At 29.2% G+C, this 20996-nt stretch overlaps 1 protein-coding gene across 3 annotated transcripts in view; it reads right to left on the minus strand.

Moving 5' to 3' along the window:
• Positions 1-15258: 15258 nt before the first annotated feature.
• The window catches only part of LOC127288577 (GATA-binding factor 2-like), a 72324-nt gene continuing 66586 nt past the window's right edge, over positions 15259-20996 (minus strand). For all 3 annotated transcript variants that reach the window (XM_051316114.1, XM_051316115.1, XM_051316116.1), the window contains exons 6-8: positions 19698-19887; positions 19251-19450; positions 15259-17632 (exon numbers count right to left, since the gene is read on the minus strand). In XM_051316114.1, the coding sequence (XP_051172071.1) occupies positions 17606-17632; positions 19251-19450; positions 19698-19887 (417 nt within the window). In that variant the 3' untranslated portion in view covers positions 15259-17605. The remainder of the gene's footprint in view (positions 17633-19250; positions 19451-19697; positions 19888-20996) is intronic.

Consider the following 20996-nt stretch of genomic DNA (forward strand, 5'->3'; position numbering starts at 1 on the left):
GGTCTGTCCGGATTTCATCTGGAATCAGTTCCAAATTTTAACCATCAGGATTACTAACAATAAATATCAATTTTCTTTTTTTTATTTGTGGAGAAATAAATACAACTGTATCAAATTAATTTCTTTTAAATAAAATAATTGTGGCAAAATGTTTTAAATTATAATTATGCTTTTTTCTGCGGGTGTATGTTTATAAGATATATGATGTAATCTCAATATAGAATTCACAAGAATCGATTTTGCATCGTCGGTCTTGTATTATTATTAAAAAAAGAGAGTTCGTGCTTGTTAGGCACCTCTTGTTATATACCTCTCTTGGACTTAACGTCTCACGTATTAACATTTTAACACCCGAGGCACCCCCTGCCGAGAAGTTCCTCTCTTTCCTTGTGCCTCTTTGTAGCGAGGCAATATAGGTGGAATTAGATTAGCCGAACAATCTGATCGGCTAGTGATGTGATTAATCCCATCGCATATCGGCGCATCGCGTTATAAACCTTTTATTCTTACTCTTTCCTCATCCTCATCTTCACCTACTCACCTCTTCTTCCTGGTCTTATATAGTATTGGGCTGCAAAATCATCCAGAACACGCCCAATCGGATGCTATGCGCGCACTACTTGCCGATCGTGAAACTCTTCGAGCTCGATCTTTTATTTCGATATAGAACAAAAAATTGTAACGAACACTTTAAACAGACTAAGTAACTTTTATTCTCGATAATCAAACTCCAATTAAAGTATAACGTTTCTTTTTTTTTGTTAAAATAATATTTTTTAATTTTACTTCATTTCCAAAAGTGATATAATTTTTTTACTATTTTTTTGTCGAATCATTTTTAATGGCAGTTTTTTTCACTGATCAATTTTTATTACAAGAAAAATTTCTTATATGTTCTTTGTTAAATAAATATTGACTTTCGAAGGTATGAGGCACATGAATATTCTCCAAATACTACTTGACATAAATTTCACGCGACAAAAAAATTACCTACCGCATAAATCTCATTTCTTGTAAAACTCTTTTAAAATCAATCTTCTTTTGACATAATTTTTACTTAGCATAAATATCATATGATATATAAACCTTACACAAGGAAATTTATCTGAAGTGAAAATTTCAAAAGACTTTTATTATGTCCAGTGAGAATTGTATCAAGTGAAATTTATATCAAATGCGAGACTTATGCTAACTATGAATTTTATATCAAATGAGATTTATGCCAAATCAAAATTATGTCAATCAAAATTTATGCCCAATAAATAAGCCAAAAGTGAATTTTATATCAAATACGACATTTATGTTAAATGAGGCTTTTACCAAATCATAATTATGTGTAACGAAATTTATGTCCAAATTTTTTCTGCCAAATCAAAATTATGTCAAACGAAATTCATCACACTGAGAAAAATGTTTAGTCAGAGAAACCAAAATTTGGTTGGGCCAATATAAAAATGTTGTTGGTACTTAAGCAACCAAAACTATTTGTTTGAGTCAACCAAAAAATTTCGTTGAGTTTCTTTGGATAGCATCATTCTTTGTTGTTAGAACACAAAAAATGTTTGGTTGATCAAACCAACAGTTTTTTTCGTAAAATTAAAAATTTGATTCTACACTTTATTTCTTTTCATTTTATCTTTTTTATTTATTTTTTTTATCAATTTAACGTTTAATTTATATTTATCCAATTGAAATATTTCAGGACTTTGAAAAATCTCATCTGCGCCTGGGATCGAACCTCACTTTTTAAAATGTGAGTCGGGAGCTTTGACCACTGTGCTATCCATCTATGTGAGAGATTTAAACTAATATTGTTCTCTTTAGGTACGAGTTGAGAGCGTATTAAATTATTTGATTGTGGTAACCAACTTTTGGTTGGAATTTAAAAATGTTCAACCAAATAATTTTATTGGCCTAACCAAATTTTTGGCTGAGATAACTCTACAACTTTGTTTCAGCCACCCAAAATATGGTTACTACAACCAAAATTGCTTAACCAAACAATTTTGTTGCAAACACAAAATATTTGGTGTTAAAATAACACCATATTTTGTGTTAAAATAACGCCATAAAGTGTTAAATTATCATCATTTATTATTAAATTAACACCTAACGGTGTAAATATTGGTACAATTAAAACAACACCATTTGTGGTATTAAAATAACACTATTTACAAATTTAAATTTTAACACTTATTTTTTTATGTATATGTCAAATACATTTTATTTTATGTTACAAGTGAGATTCAGATCAAATGATTTTCTATATCAAATGATATTTATATTAAGTGGTATTTCGGGAATATTCGTGTACCTCCAGTTTTGTATATGCGAAATAAGAAAAGGGATAAGGAAATTTTGAAAAATAAACTTGTTATTGATTTGAGAGGAGCTTGAAGTGATAAAAAAAACCCACAAGTTTGAACATACGGTGATGGGGGAGGAGAAGTTGAAAGTGTCTGCTGGAGGCAGTGAAGGTGTCAGGGGTGGTTTGGATGTTGGTGAAACGACGAAGGGAATATAAGGTGGATCACCATACGTTATTAATGGGTGCGATTACTTGGCGAAACTTGCGCCTTTGTTGTTAGACATCGCCTCCCCATTCCACCCTTTCCCACCTCCACTTCCTTCAGTACAATATTTCCCCTTTCCTCCTACTCTCTACCCTAGCTGTTTCCCCACTGAATTTATACTCAGGCGCATTCCCTTTACACCTGCACGCCCGTCTAAGTTATGCATGGGATCCTCCCACAGAAACAATGCACTCGCTTTTTTTATGGCTCCTCACCGTCACACGCCATGGAATCGGGCATTCTATGGTGCACCGAGGTCGATCTTGGAATTTACCAGTCGATAATAATAACATACTCTGTGGAAGAAAAAAAATTCTACCGCAAATATTACCGAAATTATGTAAATTTTAGTTAAATATTCATAATTGTAAGAATAAAATATGTATGATTAAAAAATATTTTTAAATTATTAATATAAATAACTTAGTTTATTTTTAATTAAAGAAAATGTTCCCTTATAAAATTCCCTTTGTTTATTAATATTTTGTGAACATTTTCAATTATATAATATATCCACGGAGAAAAGTGGAAAAATGAATAAAATAATTTTTACTTATACTTTAAAAGTAAAATCGGAACTGTCCGCAGTTTCTGCGCATTTCTGACAATTTTTACTCCAGAAATAGTAAAATTTACTCCTAAAATAGTAAAAGTTATTCTGGAAATAGTAAATTTTACTATTTCTGGAGTAAAAATTGCCAGAAATGCGCAGAAACTGTGGACAATTGCGATTTTAATTTTAAAGTATAGTAAAAGTTACTTTATTCGTTTTTCCATTTTTTTCCGTGTCATAATAAGAATCACACTCCTGCAAAAATCATCCAAACTTGATTGTTTTATTAACTTCAGTGTTGACATTAAACAAAAATTGAATTTAAATTAAATTTGTATTACTAATGAGACGAGATCCCATGAAAATTTCACCGAAATTATAATCATAACCATATAGATATCTTAGAAGATATTAAAAAATGAAAAAGTTGATTTAAGAATGTACAAAAGGATTAAAAGTGTAATTTAAATATTTAGGTGAGTAATTTTCCAATAATTTATGTTTAATTCGATATATTTAATGAACATCTTTTATATTTAATATTTTCAAAAATGTATTTTTTTCACTTTTTCTGTGATTTTTCTTATTACTATAAAAACTTAACCTTTTGCAACCTATTAAACTTTTAAAATGAATCAAGTCTTCAATTAAGTAAGGTCTTTTTCATATACATTTATTTATTTGTGTTTTTTACATTTTTCGAAAGTATATTCAAAAGTATCTTTGTTTTTATTTTTATATTATTATTGTAAAGTAGTTTTATTGTATAAACTAATATGTTATTTTCAATTTATTAATTTGTAATTTGTATTGTAATATACATATATACATTTAAAAAATGTACATCCATTGGTAATTCATGACCTTGCATAAAAATGCTCCAATGACTTTTCGCGACGTGTTAAACGTTAAAGTGAAGGTTCTTTCTCCCGGTGCAATTTTTTACAACGTTGCTGCTAAGAAAAAAGAAGTCGATAAAGCAGTGCGATAAGTAAATAAAGTAGCGCAGGAGTTTGTACGAGCATGTAAATCAAGAGAGTGTGCCTACTTGAATATGGAACAAAGGTATTAACCGAATATGAAAATGTATTAGCAAAGGAACACGTAAATTATCAGCACGAGTTTTGATTGAGACATTTTTGAATTCATCTCCCTTCCACAATATATGTTCAAGAATAACTCAACTTTATTTTTCCCTTTATATTTCATTTTTGTTATATATGTTCTGTAAATTATTTCCATATTCAGAAACTGATATAATTACTACATTATTATTGAAATTATTGCATTATTATATGATAATTGTATTATTTACACTTAGAAAAAAGAATTCTTAATTTAAATATATGTTTGAACGATTTTTAATTTAACAGTTTGTAATTTTATTTTAATTTATGCAAAATATCGATCATACTCTAATTTAAAAATATTATTTATTTGAATGAAAATTATAATATATGTTTCATTTAATTTAGTTTAAAATGGGCGCATGTAAATTTCCCCTGGAATTCAAGTAGAACGTTCGAAATGTGCCGTATATTTATATTTTTGACACCTGCTATTTTCTGTATTCCAGTTCCCTGCCATGTATGGAGAAAAATCTACCTTTCCCTGCAAAGTGTTACAATCCAAAAGTTCCACTGATTATTTTATATTTATTGTCAATGAGATTTTGACATTATTTTTAACCTGAAAATTATTTTTTGTATGGCGAGGAACAAAACAATTTTTTCAAAATTGTCAAATATTTCAGTGAAAATCTAAAATTTTTCAAGCCAAATGTAAAATTGACTGAAAAGCACAATTATGTGCTTTGTTTCAACTTGAAATTATTAATTAGAACATAATGTCCTATACGATTGCGGTTATAAATTGGCGTTACAATTGACGCTTGTCTGACCTATAAGAAACACGAGTGACCATTCTGGATTCCTCGTATCTTAGTAACGAACTTGTTTTCTATTGTTACTTGCACTTAATTAGGGAACGCACGCAACTCTTCCTTGTAAAGTTTAAAAAACATTGTTTAATGAGCAGAGATTCTTGCGTAATTTTTAAAGTAATAAGAAACTTTAAGACATGTTATTGCGATCTTATGTAAACCCTATCATATTTTTGTAATATTTCAACTTTTCTTTCTTTTACACCATTTTGCCAATTAAGAAAGAAGTTCTACTTTTAATTCAAGGTCGTCTTACTGAAAGCAGATCTGATTGAAGCAAAATTTAATTAAATATAGAAATTATTTAGATTATTTTACCCATATTCAAAAAACTAATTCCAAAATTATAAATTATGTTGGGCAAAACAGCTAACATAAATTCATATTTACATATATTGGTTGTTTCAAAAAAACTTAAAAATTGTCAAACCAACGCACGAGTATCAAATTTTGACACGATCCTAAAGACAAATTGAAAATAAGGAAACGGTTCAGTGATTTAAACGAAAATTGAGAAATCCGCCAATCTTTTGTTCGGGATTGAAGTCAATGAATCCCATGAATCAAGGGATTGATTTTTGTTTATTTGAAAGTTGGGATAGAAGGACGTTGGAAATCCCTAGTTTCACACTCGACATGATGCTGACCCAAGCATTTGACCCGTTATATGTCCATGTGGAAGGAGTCAGAATACACATATATATAAACTCGTATATTCTGAAGGTTTAAAGCCATGTAATATAATATAAGGCGATGGATTATTTGTCCGGTACGAGGAGGTGACTTGCTTCGCTCCAGACTGTGATGGAGTGCCTCGACTACCAACCACATCCATTCCAGAGTCGACGGGTTCTTCTTCTTATTTGACGAGTTGAAATCGTCCTGGACCGATCGGGCACTTAGGAATGCCAATGACAGTCACTCGGAGATTCTCCCACGTGACTTCACCATCCAAGCAACACGGATTAAATTCAACGACCAGATTCCTTCGGAAATCATTCAGAATGACTGATCTGTCACTGAGAAATTTATACGGAAATCCGAGTCCGATCAGTACTGATTTTAACATGATTTATATAGCTCATTATTTTCAAAATAGCCTCTTCATTTCGAATCTTCAAAATGTATATATATATATAACATGCCCTTTGAAAAGAGGAAAAATTGGACAAAAAATTGAAGCGATCGCTATGTTCACTCATATCATATATAAATTAACGAAGACTTGCCTTTGTTCCCTAACCCTTAATTCTGTAAGGAAGGGGAAAATTGACGAATATAAAATTATTGTCACTATATGTAAATTGGTCATTCGATTGAATATTGTATCTAAAACTTCGCGTCACACTCGAAAACCTTGGTGAGAGTTCTCAAGGTATAATTATCTTAAAATTGTGTAAATTTATGTCGTTTTCTATTTTAATTTATTTGTGTAATTTTAATTTATTACAGTGTGATATTTTTTTTGTGCTATACTTTTTGATTTGCCTAAATTTTATGTATTGTTTCACCATCGATTTCTCCAATGATGGAGCTCTGTGAAAGAATTATTTGAATATAATAAATGAAAGCACAATGTATATGCGAAATGCAGTTGCATAGTTAATCCCTTGCCAAGGAAGCAACCATAAATTTCTGGATTGATAGAATTGTGAATCTTCCTTCAAACCGAATTCGATGTTCCATCGTCTCGATGAGTATTTTTTTATATAAATCTGTTTTGTTTTTTATAAGTATATTATATTCATCGAATATTCGCTTGAGATATCATTTTTTGTGTGTTTAAATACACGATGGTATGAGTGAAGTTAATCTAATTATTTTTTGTTGAATTCTCACGAAATATACATTGACTTTATAACGGAAATTATTATTTTTTATAAATATTTTTATTGGAAAACTAGTGAAATAATTATATTATTTGTAATGAATTTAAAAATATCGTAGCAATGGATAAAGAAAATTTTTACAAAATTTGTTTCGAAGGAAGAATAAGAAGACTTCACTCTATGCCTACATTGCAAAATTCTATATGCGAAAAATATCCTTTATAGAAGCGGTTTGGATATCCGAAGAATATCTTTAGGATATCCTGAGGACGATTTCAGGAAAGGGATTACGAATAGCAACAGGGCTATGAAGATTTCACTACGTAGCGATTTAAAAAAAAATTTAACATTTTTTTAGTTTCTGGGTGGCTTATAAAAATTGTATCAGTTTCACAGATTTAGGTTAGCACAATTGTTTCGATGGTAAAATTCAAAGATAGAAATTATATTATGAGTACTTTTTGAAGCGGAAAGTATGAAGTTAAAAATTATTGATTCAGGTTAAATTTATTCGAATAATCAAAATGTTTAATTAAATAATTTTTGTAAATTATTTTATTGTGAAGTAAATTAAATAAATAAAAATTAAAAATTTTTAAATTCAAATTAAATATATATTAAAAACCGTAATAAAGTTGACTTAATCACTTAATTCTAATTCATCAATGGTATTCAAAAATCCACTATAAATTTTTTAACTGTTGGGAATTTAATATGTGATGAGAAAGGCATTATTTTATCATCAATGTAAACATTTGCCTTCATATTTTGAAACACTGCAATCTTTTTTCTGATGTTAAAATAATTCGTAATTATTTTGAAACAAAAAAAAGAGTCATTTTCTCTTGTAAAGCACCAACACAATGTGACATAGTCTAATCTATTTTTTAATTCAAAAAATGTTATTTCTTCTTCTCCAGTAATGATATGTATTTTGTTTAACTTATTGCATTCTAAGTTGAGCTGTGTAAATAGTATTAAAGAATGTTATGAATTATGAATAATATATTTACTTACTGTTCTTGGTGCCCTAAAAAAACGATTTTTCTCTGCACTGTTTACTTTATTATTTTTTATAGAAGTATATAATCACAAATATTTGATAAAAAACATCTGATTTTTAATCGAATTTAACAACTTAACCACACTTTTAACACACTTAACGCATGAAATGCCAATCATAACAATCATATTGCAAATTTTATCCTGGAGGGGCGCTGAAACCTGCATGTGCCTATAAATTATTCTGTTTTACTATTTCACGATCTTTTCCCGAAATCTCTGAGCAAACTAAATACATGTGATATGTGTTTTTATATTATTTCGTGATTTGAACGTTCAGAACTTTAGGCACATTTTTTTCAAAATTATATTACCAATCAAAAGGACATAAAAAAATATCTGATAATTAATATTTTTTTGCAACACTAACCTCTAAAGTTAAATTTTACACACCGAAAAGTGTGTGTAAAGAAGCTCTTTTTAAAACGGCGTATAGAGTGATTCACTTTAAGCACTGAAATTTACTTTACGCACCGAAATTTTTCTCACATAATATAAGGATTGTTTTAGACCATACAAAACCACAAAATTAAAGAAAGAACTTTACTTTTAAATTTATACACTACTGTTTAATCATATTTTTCCTGATCTTCGATTGATATTTATTTAATTCTGTGCAATCGAAATTATTCTTATAGAGAGTTGGAATTCTTCATAATAGGTACTTAACTTTAGAGGTGAGTGAGGCAAAAAATGTTGTATGATACACGTGCGTAAATCTGATTATACTCGTGCTGCAAACGTCACACTCGTGTATAATCACTCACTTTACGCACTTGTATCATAAATAACTATTTTATTTAATAATATAAGAAGATGATATCGATCATTCCGAGTCAAGGATAGAATCAAAATTTTATTATTTTATTTAATATTATTTTTTAATAATATTCATAATATTTTTTATTTAATTTTTTTGAATTCTTTAATTTATAAAAATGATTATTTGTAACTTCATTCCCTGAAAAAAATATGAAAAATTGATTTTAAAAATTAAACTAAAACTATAAATAAAAACTTATTGCATAAAGAGCTCTTTCCGTTGCGTTTTGCCTATTTTTCAAGTGTATAATATAAGTTTCATTCTGTTATTAAGGTGAGCACATGAGTTAGTTTTTATATATATATACAAAAATCAAAGGAGTTTGTCGTGCGAGGAGGATCCAGGGTTCCAGGAAATGTCTTTTCTTATGTAGGAACGTCAAACCCAAAATCCCCGAAAATCCGTGCCAAGTAAATCCCCGCAAGTCCTTTCGCGTTGTGCACAAGTCGGTTTCATTTCACGGGGAATTAAATCTCGATGTGAAGTTAAGTCGGACCAGCTGCCCCTCATTCGTGGTGACCTTTTGCACGAGAATCGAGATCTGGAGGCAAAGGGAATACAGACGACAAAATAAACTTCGAGTTACCGTTCTTGAAATGCTTCCTTAAATTCATTGGATACGATTCCCATAAAAGTGACCGAGATTTGCGTAATCCCGTTTGCAATCACGCAGACAAATCATTCGATCTTTTCAATATTTCTCATAGAAAAAGTTTACATTTTTTTTATACACACATTTATGATTCTTTTGATTTTTTTGAAAAAAATTAATACACATCACTTGTTTATCATATTTAACAGGGGGTCAATTACGTAACTTTTTCCGGATCCCACATTTCATATTCCACATTCTGGATCCCACATTCCAAATTCCGTATTCCAGATTCCACATTCCTGATTCCACTTTCAAAATTCCGTACGACACATTCCGGAACCCACTTTCAAAATTCCCTATTCGGGATTCCATATTCCGTATTCTACTTTTCAAATTCCGTTTACCGAATTTCACTTTTCACATTCCGTATTTCGAATTCCACATTTCGGATCCCACTTTCATAATTACATATTTCAGATTCTACATTGCGGATTCCACTTTCAAAATTCCGGATTACACATTTCACATTCCGTATTCTACATTCTGAATCCCATATTCCGGATTATACTTTTACATTCCGGATTCCACTTTTAAAATGCCGTATTCCACATTCCACATTCTGAAAGTAGAATCCGGAATACAGAATGTGAAAAATGGAATCCTCAATGTGGGATTCCGAATGTGAAATGTGTAAACCGGAATGTGAAAAGTGGGATCCGGAATTTGGAATCCGGAATACGAATGTAAAATGTGGGATCCGGAAAAATAAATTACGTAATTGACTCCAAGAACTTCAATTTTTATCAATTAATTTAGTTTTATGAGACGCACGCGAATATTCTCCACTCTTTAAATCTGAATTAGTAAAAATGTTTACTGATTTGAATTAGTGACTCACTTTTTGTTTCTCAATTAGTAAAATTCTACTAATTATTAGTAACTTTTACTAACAATTAGTAAAATTTTACTAATTCAGAAGCAAAAAGTGAGTCACTAATTCAAATTAGTAAACATTTTTACTAATTCAGATTTAGAGAGCACATGAGACCTAGTGATATTTTTTTTCGTGGCGAATTGAAAATTATGAAATCATTCATTAAAGAAAATTTCTATTCGGCTAAGTTTTTATTTTAAAAACATTCTACTTATAAGTTACTTTTTATTAGTAAGAGAATTTCTATTTCACCGAAACTCCATTTGTCCGAATTGACATTTGAAAGAAATTTTAAAACGTCAAATTTTCATTTCATAGAATTTTACATATTCGATTATGGACAAAATATTTCAGAGGAAGTTTTATAATCCACCGCAATAAAAAATTATCAAGAAAATTGTGATTGGTTGATTTTAAAACTGCCGTTGAAGTGTTTCTATCAAGTGTATGATCGGATATGTAAAAGTTCTCTCAAATGGAAATTTGACATTTTAAGGCCTTGAGATTGTTGTAATTTTACATGCAAATATTCTCCATAGACTTTCTCGCAAAATACTTGACCGATTGAGCTGAAATAAAATTTAATATTTTGTCAAAAAATTTATTTTTAAAAAATTGCATAGGATCAGTTGGGGTAAATGGGGACAAGAGGTTTTAGAGCTTAATTTACAATCTTAAAATGAAGTTCTACGTCAATATTTTAACCTCAGATCACCTGCAAGAGGTTTTGAGTATTGCCAAGCTTTTATGTTGACAATTGGCAGCAAGATAAAAAAAGTTATCGCTCAATGCATAAAAACTTGAAAATCAAAGTCAAACTTTTTCAGTATTTTGTCGAGCATTTCAAAGAAAACAGACTTAAAAATCATACCAAATTTTTTTCTTATTCCTTATGACTCCTATAACAGAAATTCACTTGAATTTTGTCAATTTGGTTAATAATGACAAGCTGTCCCCATTTACCCTGAGTTTTAAAATGTTTTGGGTAAATGGGGACAGCTTGTCATTATTAACCAAATTAACAAAAATAAAAAATTCAAGTGAATTTCTGTTATGGGAGTCATAAGGAATAAGACCAAAAATTTGGTATGATTTTTAAATCTGTTTTTTTTCAAATGCGAGACAAAATACAGAAATAAAAAAAATAAAAAAAATAAAAAAATTTCAATTGGTTCAATATATCTACTACAAATTTTTTTCAAGTTTTTTCATCCCTTAATACAGTAATATACTTAGGGAAACTTTTTTCTTAAAACTTTCTGAGAAACTATGCTGTCCCCATTTACCCCAAATTTTATGAAATTTTCTAAATTTTAGGGTAAATGGGGACAGTCAGTTTCATGCGTTTAAAGCGTATCTATATTTTTTTCTGATGCATAAAATTAATCTTGGGAATGTAAATAACAACTTAAAAAAAATAAACCCGCAATTATTACCTTTTAAAGGAAGAAACTTACGTAATTTGTGAAAAATAGCGATTTAACTTAAATAAAAAAAAGACATTTTCTTTAATAAAATTTTGTTTAATAAGAATAAAATTCTATTAAACAAAAATAATTTTTTATAAAAATTTTGCTGGACTTAAATTCTGTTAAATGGAAATTGTATTATATGAGAATTGAATGTATATTTAAAAATCTGCTATACCCACAAAAGTTAAATTAAATCGGAATTTAGTTAAATAGAAATTCTTCGATATGAAAACTATATAGGTTGATTATAAAATCCACTTTTAAAAATTCTGCTAAATAAAAATTCGATACCATAAAAATTCCGATATTAATGCGTCCCAGTTTTATATTAATTATTGATTTAATTCCAGAATTTAATATTAATTTTTAAAGTAAACTTTCAGAAATTTCTATTCTAAAAATTATATAAAAATAAAGTAGGTACCTATTGAAGAGTAATAATAGTATAATAAGTTAATTAATTTTGTAATTAACTATATGAATTGAGTGTTGTTAGTATGGAGACCAAAGTTCGCTTTTGAATATGTCACATATTATTAATCGATTTCCCGTTTGAGGAGAAAAGAGATCAACCAATGAACATGAAACATTTACTGTTGATAGAGATCTTAAATCGATTTTGATTTACATGCAAAAACACTTGGTATCTTCGATAAGCTTAATTGAGTTGCATCTTTTAATTAACACCAATGTATATTGATCAGTATCGATCATTTGCCTTTTTTATTTTTCATATCTATAAATCTAGATTCGGAATAATTTTATACAGATTTTCACCACCTATTTAGAGCATATATGTGATAAAAACGATAATTTTTAATTTATTATTACTCTTCGGGAAATATTTTTTTAAAACTTGAATATGTAAATTATTTAAAAGTTATTGAGAATAGTTATTTTTTTTCGAATAAATGATAATATACATACTTTTTTAATCGACTATTATTGTAAACGAATGAAGAAGAAAAAAAATAGTGGGTGTGTTAAAATTTTTTTTTCTTAATGTTGCACCGGATGGGGTATAAGACAAATTGCAGGCCTTCTACTGCCGTATAACAAGCTCGGAATTCTAAACGGTTTGATGCACCGTGTCGTCCTTGCAAGAAACACGACGTTTTAATTACTCGATAACGGTAGGGAGCTATATATAAGAGGTTCTCAAACCCAGGAATCGATTTCGATAAGGTCTCCTAAAACTTGAGCTCCATCATCCACAATCTTATTTACATGAGTAATATTTTATTGACATTTGCAAATTAATCAATTTCTTTCATTGTATGATTTATTTTTTAATTTTATTTAATTATATTTAATATTGATTAAAGTTTTGTATTGGCTTTTTTGTTTAAGGGTTAATGTAAATCATCTTAGATCTCTTAATCTTTTCTGTCCCACAGGTTCATTGCTAAGAGTAGAAATATTTCTTTTGGAATTATGTTAACAATTATTTTAACTTCTGGTGAAAAATTATTATTATTATCGTTTTTCAAATATCAGTCATAATCCCGAAAAGTTAATGAACAATCTTAGTTTTCATTTTTTTTTTTATTTCATTGGATAAGTAGCCTGCCTCGAATAAATTGACCTGTAGATGCTGCATACCGACTTGCAAATTTAGTGCAACTTTTTATGGTAGGTGTCACTGCAAGACTTGAAGTGTATACATTATTCTTGTTTTGCGAAAAAGAAATTCGAATTTAGACATTGCACACTTAAAGCTCTACTTAACCCTAGAAAGCCTAATATTTATAGGGGATTTCACTATATGTGAAGTGATCAAATGGGAAAAATGGTTCTTTTCTTGTAATTTTTTTCTCTTTTTTTTCTCTTAAATATCAAAATAAAATTTTTTTTATCAATATCAGTTTCGAAAGATTTTTTATGCTCTTTCGATTGGTAATATGCATTTTAGAAAAAAAAGTTTCTTGACCAAAAAAAATTAAACTCAAAATTAAAATTTGACTTCTTCGGGGTGAAAGGTATACGTTTTTTTTTTTTTTTTTTAATCGAAAGCTGAAGTTTTTTCCTACAAAAATATGCAGTTGAAAAAATGGAACAAGAATATTTAAATATTGAAAAATAGTAAAAAAATAATTTAACTGATATTGATAAAAAAAAGTTTTATTTTGCTATTTAAGAAAAAAAAAATTATTAAAACATGCAGTGTACCGTAAAATTCCAAAACTTTCATCCCCTCCCCTTCGGAAAACATTGGACTAAATAAAAATATATTTTTACTAAAAATTAACATCTACTACAAATTTTTTTTTACCTTGATCACTTCACCTGGAATCCCCCATATGTATAAATGGTTCATATTTAAAAACCTAACTGGGGTAGAAAACTACCCCAAAATTATTTTTTCTTTGCTAAAACATTTGTTTATAATACAAAATAACTTTATTATGTAGTATTTACTTCGTTTTATAACAAGGGAGAAAAAAGCATTTTTGTTTTTTGATTGTATCAAAAAGCTGATCAGAAAATTGGAACACCAAAAAAAAACTCAAAATTTTAGAAAAATACCTTTCATAAAAAATAGTATATCTTTTTTTAAAAAAATTCTAGTGAATTTTGTGAAGTTGAATAGGTGTATCTAAAACAGTTTTAAGATTTGAAAAAAGTAAAATTATTTAAACACTTGAACTTTAATAATTGACAAAGATATTGATGAATAGAAAGAATCCCCAAAAAAGGAACAGTACTTGATTAATTTTTATTATTTAAAAAATAGCCTCAACTTCTATGACTTGAAAATCAAAATGAATAAAATCAAACCTTTAAACTGTTAGGTGCTAAAAAATTATGCTTGAGGCGCTCTCACACCTTTTTGGCTGCCTGCAGGTTACCATGGCAACGCATGAAAGTGAGTGCGACAGAAATTTTCAAATTTGAATATTCAAATTTTCTGTCTCACTCACACCCTTGCGTTGCCATGGTAACCTGCGCAGTCAAGCAGGCAGCCAAAAAGTTGTGAGTGCGCCATTAATTCCTGGTTTATTCAATCGCTATTCCTTTTTTGTATTTTCCCTATGATTTCTGATCCCAATATTTTCATCGACATTATAAAATTTAAGGAATTTTAAACTTTTAAATCAAATTGTCATAGTTTTTTATAAGCTATTGAATTTTCTATTCTACTTTAAAAAAAAGTAATAAACGAAAAATATTTAGATAGCGATCTGAGAGACCGTTTAATTTTCATTTCAAATATCAGTTCAACGAAAATTTGTTTATTAACAAAAAAAGAATAAAATTGTTGAAAAGAATAAAATTTTAATGTAACAAAAAATATTGTATCAATGTACTTTTTACTGTACACCTAATTTATCAAGAAAGTGCAATAAAGAACAAATAATATTATTTATTTTAATTAAAGAAATTAGCACATTACTTTTTATTTAAATGTATATCAATTTATTATTAACAGGCATGTCAGGATGGGAATAATAATTATCAAAATAAAACTAACGAGTTATGGTATGATTTATTATCATTTAATTTATTTTAAGTTAAAACCTTTTTTACAATAATATCTTACATACATTTTTACACCATTTATGCTTCCGCGCGATTTTGAACGCCTGATGTGTACTTAGCAAAGTGTGTATAGCAAATTGATCGTATGGTCGCAGCAAAATGACAGTTTCTTTATTAAATCTGTTTGTTTTTTTATTCACTTTCTTTCGTGCCTCATGAAAAAGGACAATATCGCACAGGCTCTACGCGCTACATCCTAATAATACTATTTTAATAGATACAATTCTTTTTCACGTATGTATATGCGGGCTTAAATGTCGACAAAACACCTACGTGCGTCTCTCTCACCTCGAATTTGCGATTTTCAAAAATCCCCCGCTCTCTCATTCCCCTTTATTCATTCGTATTTATCAGTCTTTTAGAAAATCGCATCAAAGTGCAACAGGATGACGCGCCGTAAAATCCATCATAATTACACTAGAACGAGTTAACTTCTAGAAATCGAAAATCACAATGCGGTACTCAACGCAACGGAGAGTTTTACAGTGTTTTATATATATATATTTTTTTTTTATTTATATATATTTATATGTTCAATGACGTATTTTTATCGATATATTCTCTCATCATCTTAATACTTTTGACTATCTATGTAAAACGTTATGTGATTAAAACACTATAGTAATTTTTTTTTATGCACAGTCGCCATTCGCAGCGCGAAAATTTTTTCGCAATCGCTATCTGACCAACACTTGTAATTGTTATAATTACTAATAACACGATACACAATCTCGAAGATACAAAATTTACAATTCTCCGCGCGCCTCTCGGTTCGTGGCTTTGACTATTTTTTTTCCTATTCATTTAATTTATCCTTTCGTTATTTGAGCTACTTTTTTGTCCCAGTCAACAATCGCCACAACGCTGTCATATCTTCATCGCTTGCCGAAAATTACAAACACACATTTGGCGACAGCATTGGGATTCCTTTCTCAAAAGAAAATTCTCCATCTCTCCGAAAATCATTTAAATTAATAATTGTCACAAATTAAAATTTGTCTAAATTTATAAATAAACTTTTCTTCTTGATGAAAAATACAGAGATTTCACATTTAAAGAAATCTTTTTATCTTCACATTGATAAATAAAATTTAAAGGAGAATTTTCTAATGGCGCGCACTGGGAACCATTATGATTTACAAGGATAATATCTTTTTTTTTATCACTAACCATTACAACACACAAAACAACAGTGACACGATCGGACAATTATATTGATAAAAAGTTTGTAAAATTTTAAATATTACTCAATATTTTTTTTTAAAAGCTTCATTAAAATTCAAAATAATTTCTTTTGCACAGCCTCCTGAAAGAATTGATACTTTTAGAATATTTTGAATTGAGAGAGTCGACGCGCGAGAGCGTCCGATCGAGCGCACTTGGAAAAAATTTATTATCTTAAATTGCACGATACCTTCGATTAACTAAGCTTCCTCGTTCACGTCAGCGGCTCACTTTTAAAGACGCGTCTCGATTGTCAAAAATATATTAGTCAATTGACCAATCGTTGGGTTTCATCCCCCTAACAATTATTTTCAACAATCGTTTACACCGCGAAAAAAATCCTCTCGTTTCATTTTAAAAAATTTCTGTCAATATTTGAAATCTAATTTATTGATTGAAACAATCAAAAAATTTTTAACTGATGAAATATATCATTTTTTTTCTAATTTGATATTTTATAATTTATTCCCTCAGAGAAAAGTTTATTTGAAACAACCAAATAAACTCCATATATTTATAATAAGGAATCAAATTTTTATTGAAATTAAATAAAAAAAATTTAATTGCATGTACACTAAAGTTATGTGTAAATAAGTAATAAATAATTAATAGTTAAGTTAAATTAAATAAACATTTTGCCTGAGAGATTAGAGTTTACTTTGAAGACATAAAAAATGAGCGGATTTTCTCTAATATAAATACCCGCAGACGTGACGATCTCGCACAACGCGAATGCGTTTTAATATAATTATATTATTAATAATATATATTTATATATTTATATATAGCATTATATATACACAATATAAGACTCGATACAAGTATGACTTCTTTTGTACTTGGGGCCGGGGCGCAATGGCCCTAAATATTAATTTTATCTTACATATTTACAAAACATTCGCTCATCTATTACATATGTCTTCTATAGTTTATTTAGATGTATTCTCCCGATAATTTCTCTTATCGGACCAACGAGAAAAAGGTTCTTTTTTTTAAACAAAAAAAAGTGGAGTGGGTTTCGCCCAAAAACTTATTTAATGCTAATCAACGGTCTCCATTCATGTATATTCCGATCTCCAGCCACTCTGTAACAGAAAGAAAATAATATTTTTATTCCTGGAATCATTTTTTGTTTATTCATAAAAAAAATTATTATGTAAAAATTTTCACATTTGGGTTTTTTATATATCTTCATGTGTTTTAATATCAAGATTTCAAAATATATAAAAACGAATTTTTAATTCAAATCTTTTTTTCTTTTTTGTATTTTTGACCACTACTTTAGCCTTAAGGGGAGGCACCACCTTTATCTTGAGTCCCTTAAAATTTTAATGATGGCAGGAAGTTATATTTTTTTCTTGCATCATTTGGGTCCTAAAAACATTCAGAATGGCCAAGAAAACAAAATTTTAATTTTTGACCATTTTAGAATTTTTATTTTTTGAAAAAATTAAAATTTTGAAAAATCCATACGAGAGATTCTGAAGAATCATTAAAAAACCCAAATGATGGAACATAAATTTATTGTGAACCTGATCAACTGATTTGAATTAAGAATTAAAAAGTTATTGATGTTTTAAAAATCGAAAATTTTGTAAAACGCATTTTTTTGTACTTTTGGGTGAAAATTTTCTATGTTTAAATATATAAGAATTTAACAGTTGGTCAAATAATAAATGTGATGAAAATTATCAATAAATCCAAGTTTTTAATTTTCCTAGCACCTCCGACGGTTTTGTGGCCGTGTCCGTTTTTTCAGTTCGCACATTTTATAATTTACCTTTTTAATTTTAATTTCTATCTTCATATTTTGAAAATAAATTTCAATTTTTATATCAATTTCTGAGATTTTTCATATATTTTTCAATACGAAACGACGTATTAAAAATTTTATTAAAAAAAATTAATAAAGATTATAAATATGCTTTTATTTTTATTAAATACTTCAAAATAAGCTCTCGTTATTTATTTCAGCCAATCAGATGATTTCAACTCAATAGGGTTATGTTCGTTTCCGAAACTTGACAGCTGCTAACGTGAGACCAGGTGAGACATATTTTTGTAAACTAAAAAAACTTATGGGGAGTTTTAGTGATTATTAAAATTTATTTTCATTTCTGTAAAATAGTCATTAATTTTTTCCATGTAAAATTTAAATATTTTCAATGTTTATGAGTTTTTTCATCTCTTTATTATTGCAGGTGTTCAATTCGAGATTTTCGATATATGATATGAAGAGCTCGACGGAATAACGATATATGGCACAATTGAAAAGTTTGGTTATGGGCTTTCAAAAAACATAAATTTTCATTAAATTGATAACAATTGTAAGCTAATTATTATTACTAATAGAATTAGTAATAGTTACTAAGCGTGTAATAAATAACAGTTTACATATACTTATTACCAATTTTATGAAAATTTACGTTTTTTGAAAGCTCATAACCAAACTTTTCAATTGTGCCATAGATCGTTATTCCGTGAAGCTCTTCATTGATAACAAACCAAAATTTTCAACAGTCAATAAATGAAACTATTTGTTTACGTCATTTATCTTCCAATTCATGGATTGAATTTAAATTTCTCTAAAAGTAGAATCTGTTTTTTTGGTTGGGGTGTGCTTGTGAGAACGGATTATTGAGAGGCGCCAGTTGTACAAGCTGTTTTGAATAATTTTGATGAAAGATTAGAAAATCGACTCACCATAGCGTTCGTCGTGGCTGCTAATTGAAGACCCTGAAGACTCGTCATGTGATGAGAATGAGAATGTGAATGCGAGTGAGGATGAATCGAAGGTGGCGCCGGCGGTGCAAATCCTTGATGAAGACCGCCGGGTACACCGACTCCCGGGTGGTACATATAATGCTGCATTGGATGCATTGGATGATGATGTTGCGATGAACCTGAAATCACAGAAATCAAAACATTGTAAAAAAACAAATTTTCTATGGTGTAGAAAAAGAAAAGTATAAAAATACATGCTAAAATATAAATAATTTTAATGCAATTACTAGAGGATATAAAAGACATTTTAGAAATTTAAATTTATTTTGAAAACTTCTATAGAATTAAAATACAAGAAATTGATTCAGGATTTTATATAGAAAATGAATTAATTTAAAAACATAATATACTAATTTAGAAACTTACCCATTGGAGAACCAAATCCAGAATGAAACGGTTTGTTATCGAGATCAAGATGCCCACTGGCTTTGATCATGTCTCCCATGACACCACCCAGTCCCAAACAGCCTCCAGCCTTCTTTTTTTTGCTTTTCGAAGACAACTTCCGATTCCTGGTTTGAATTCCCTCTTTCTTCATCGTTAGTGGTCGATTGACCTGCAACAATAATAAAAAAGAATTTATTATTACATCGTTTTTAGAAATACCTATATATAATATTTTTTATTCTTTGCTTTTCCCTTTTCATTTATTGGTGACAAAAACTGAAAAGGTTGAGTCTTAGTTTTAAAAATAACGCGAGACAGCAGGCAGGAACTTATCGGTCGGATCATCTGGTGGTTAAGGGTTAACGTCCCGTCGCATTCTTGAAAATCAACCCAAGAGTTGCGGCAATTAAGACGATCTGACGATCGCTCGCGCCAACTTTGAATTTCGAATAGCGGCCGCCTTCTTCTACTGTATTCGGTGCGAAAAATTCAAATTCTTATTCATTAACACACCCCCATACATCATCTTCATCTCTCAGATTCCTTACATCTCACTCAATTATTTTTCATCAGCTTCACATATATCTCTGACCTTCATCAGTCCCGACAATTTTGTCTTCCAATTATCATATTTGAGAATTCGATTACTATTTTCAATTTTTCCCCTTGAGGTGCATTATACAGAAGAGAAAAAAAAAGTGGAAGAGAATGGAAAAATGAGGTGCGGGTAAGGATCACGGGCGCCGGGGGAATGGGAACCTGAAGAAAAATCAGCCAAGGACGCAAGTGGTGCAGGAATTATTGCTGGAACAATGCGCTGACGCAACTTCGTGTAACTTGCTGAGCAATAACGCCAAAGACGTTACTTACTCGGATGGTAGACACGGTGCAACTCGTGTCGAGGGAGCGTATATATGCATTCGCGGGTCGTCCCATAAATCGTTCGCATAATCGATGGCACGTTGTTTCACTCTTAGTCGAGAGAGACGTACCTCGTTGGAATAAATATATATATATATATATAGCTTCAATGAATTGTTTTCATCAAACACAACACTTGTGGCGATTAACATTTTTAATTGGGACGCGTAATCCATTTTTTAATCAGGGTCAATGAAACAATTCTTTTTTCTACAATAGAAACTATATCTCGCCATCAAGAAAACCATCAGACACAATGGAATTGAAAATTGTATTGTATTCTTCAAAATTTATTGGATTTTAAATAAATCTATTAATCAAAGTGATTCTTTAGAAAAGGGATTTTAATTATCTTCA

The sequence above is a fragment of the Leptopilina boulardi genome, unplaced genomic scaffold, assembly GCF_019393585.1.
Source record: "Leptopilina boulardi isolate dan_hultmark-lab unplaced genomic scaffold, ZJU_Lbou_2.1 LbouV2_392, whole genome shotgun sequence".
Taxonomy (NCBI): domain Eukaryota; kingdom Metazoa; phylum Arthropoda; class Insecta; order Hymenoptera; family Figitidae; genus Leptopilina; species Leptopilina boulardi.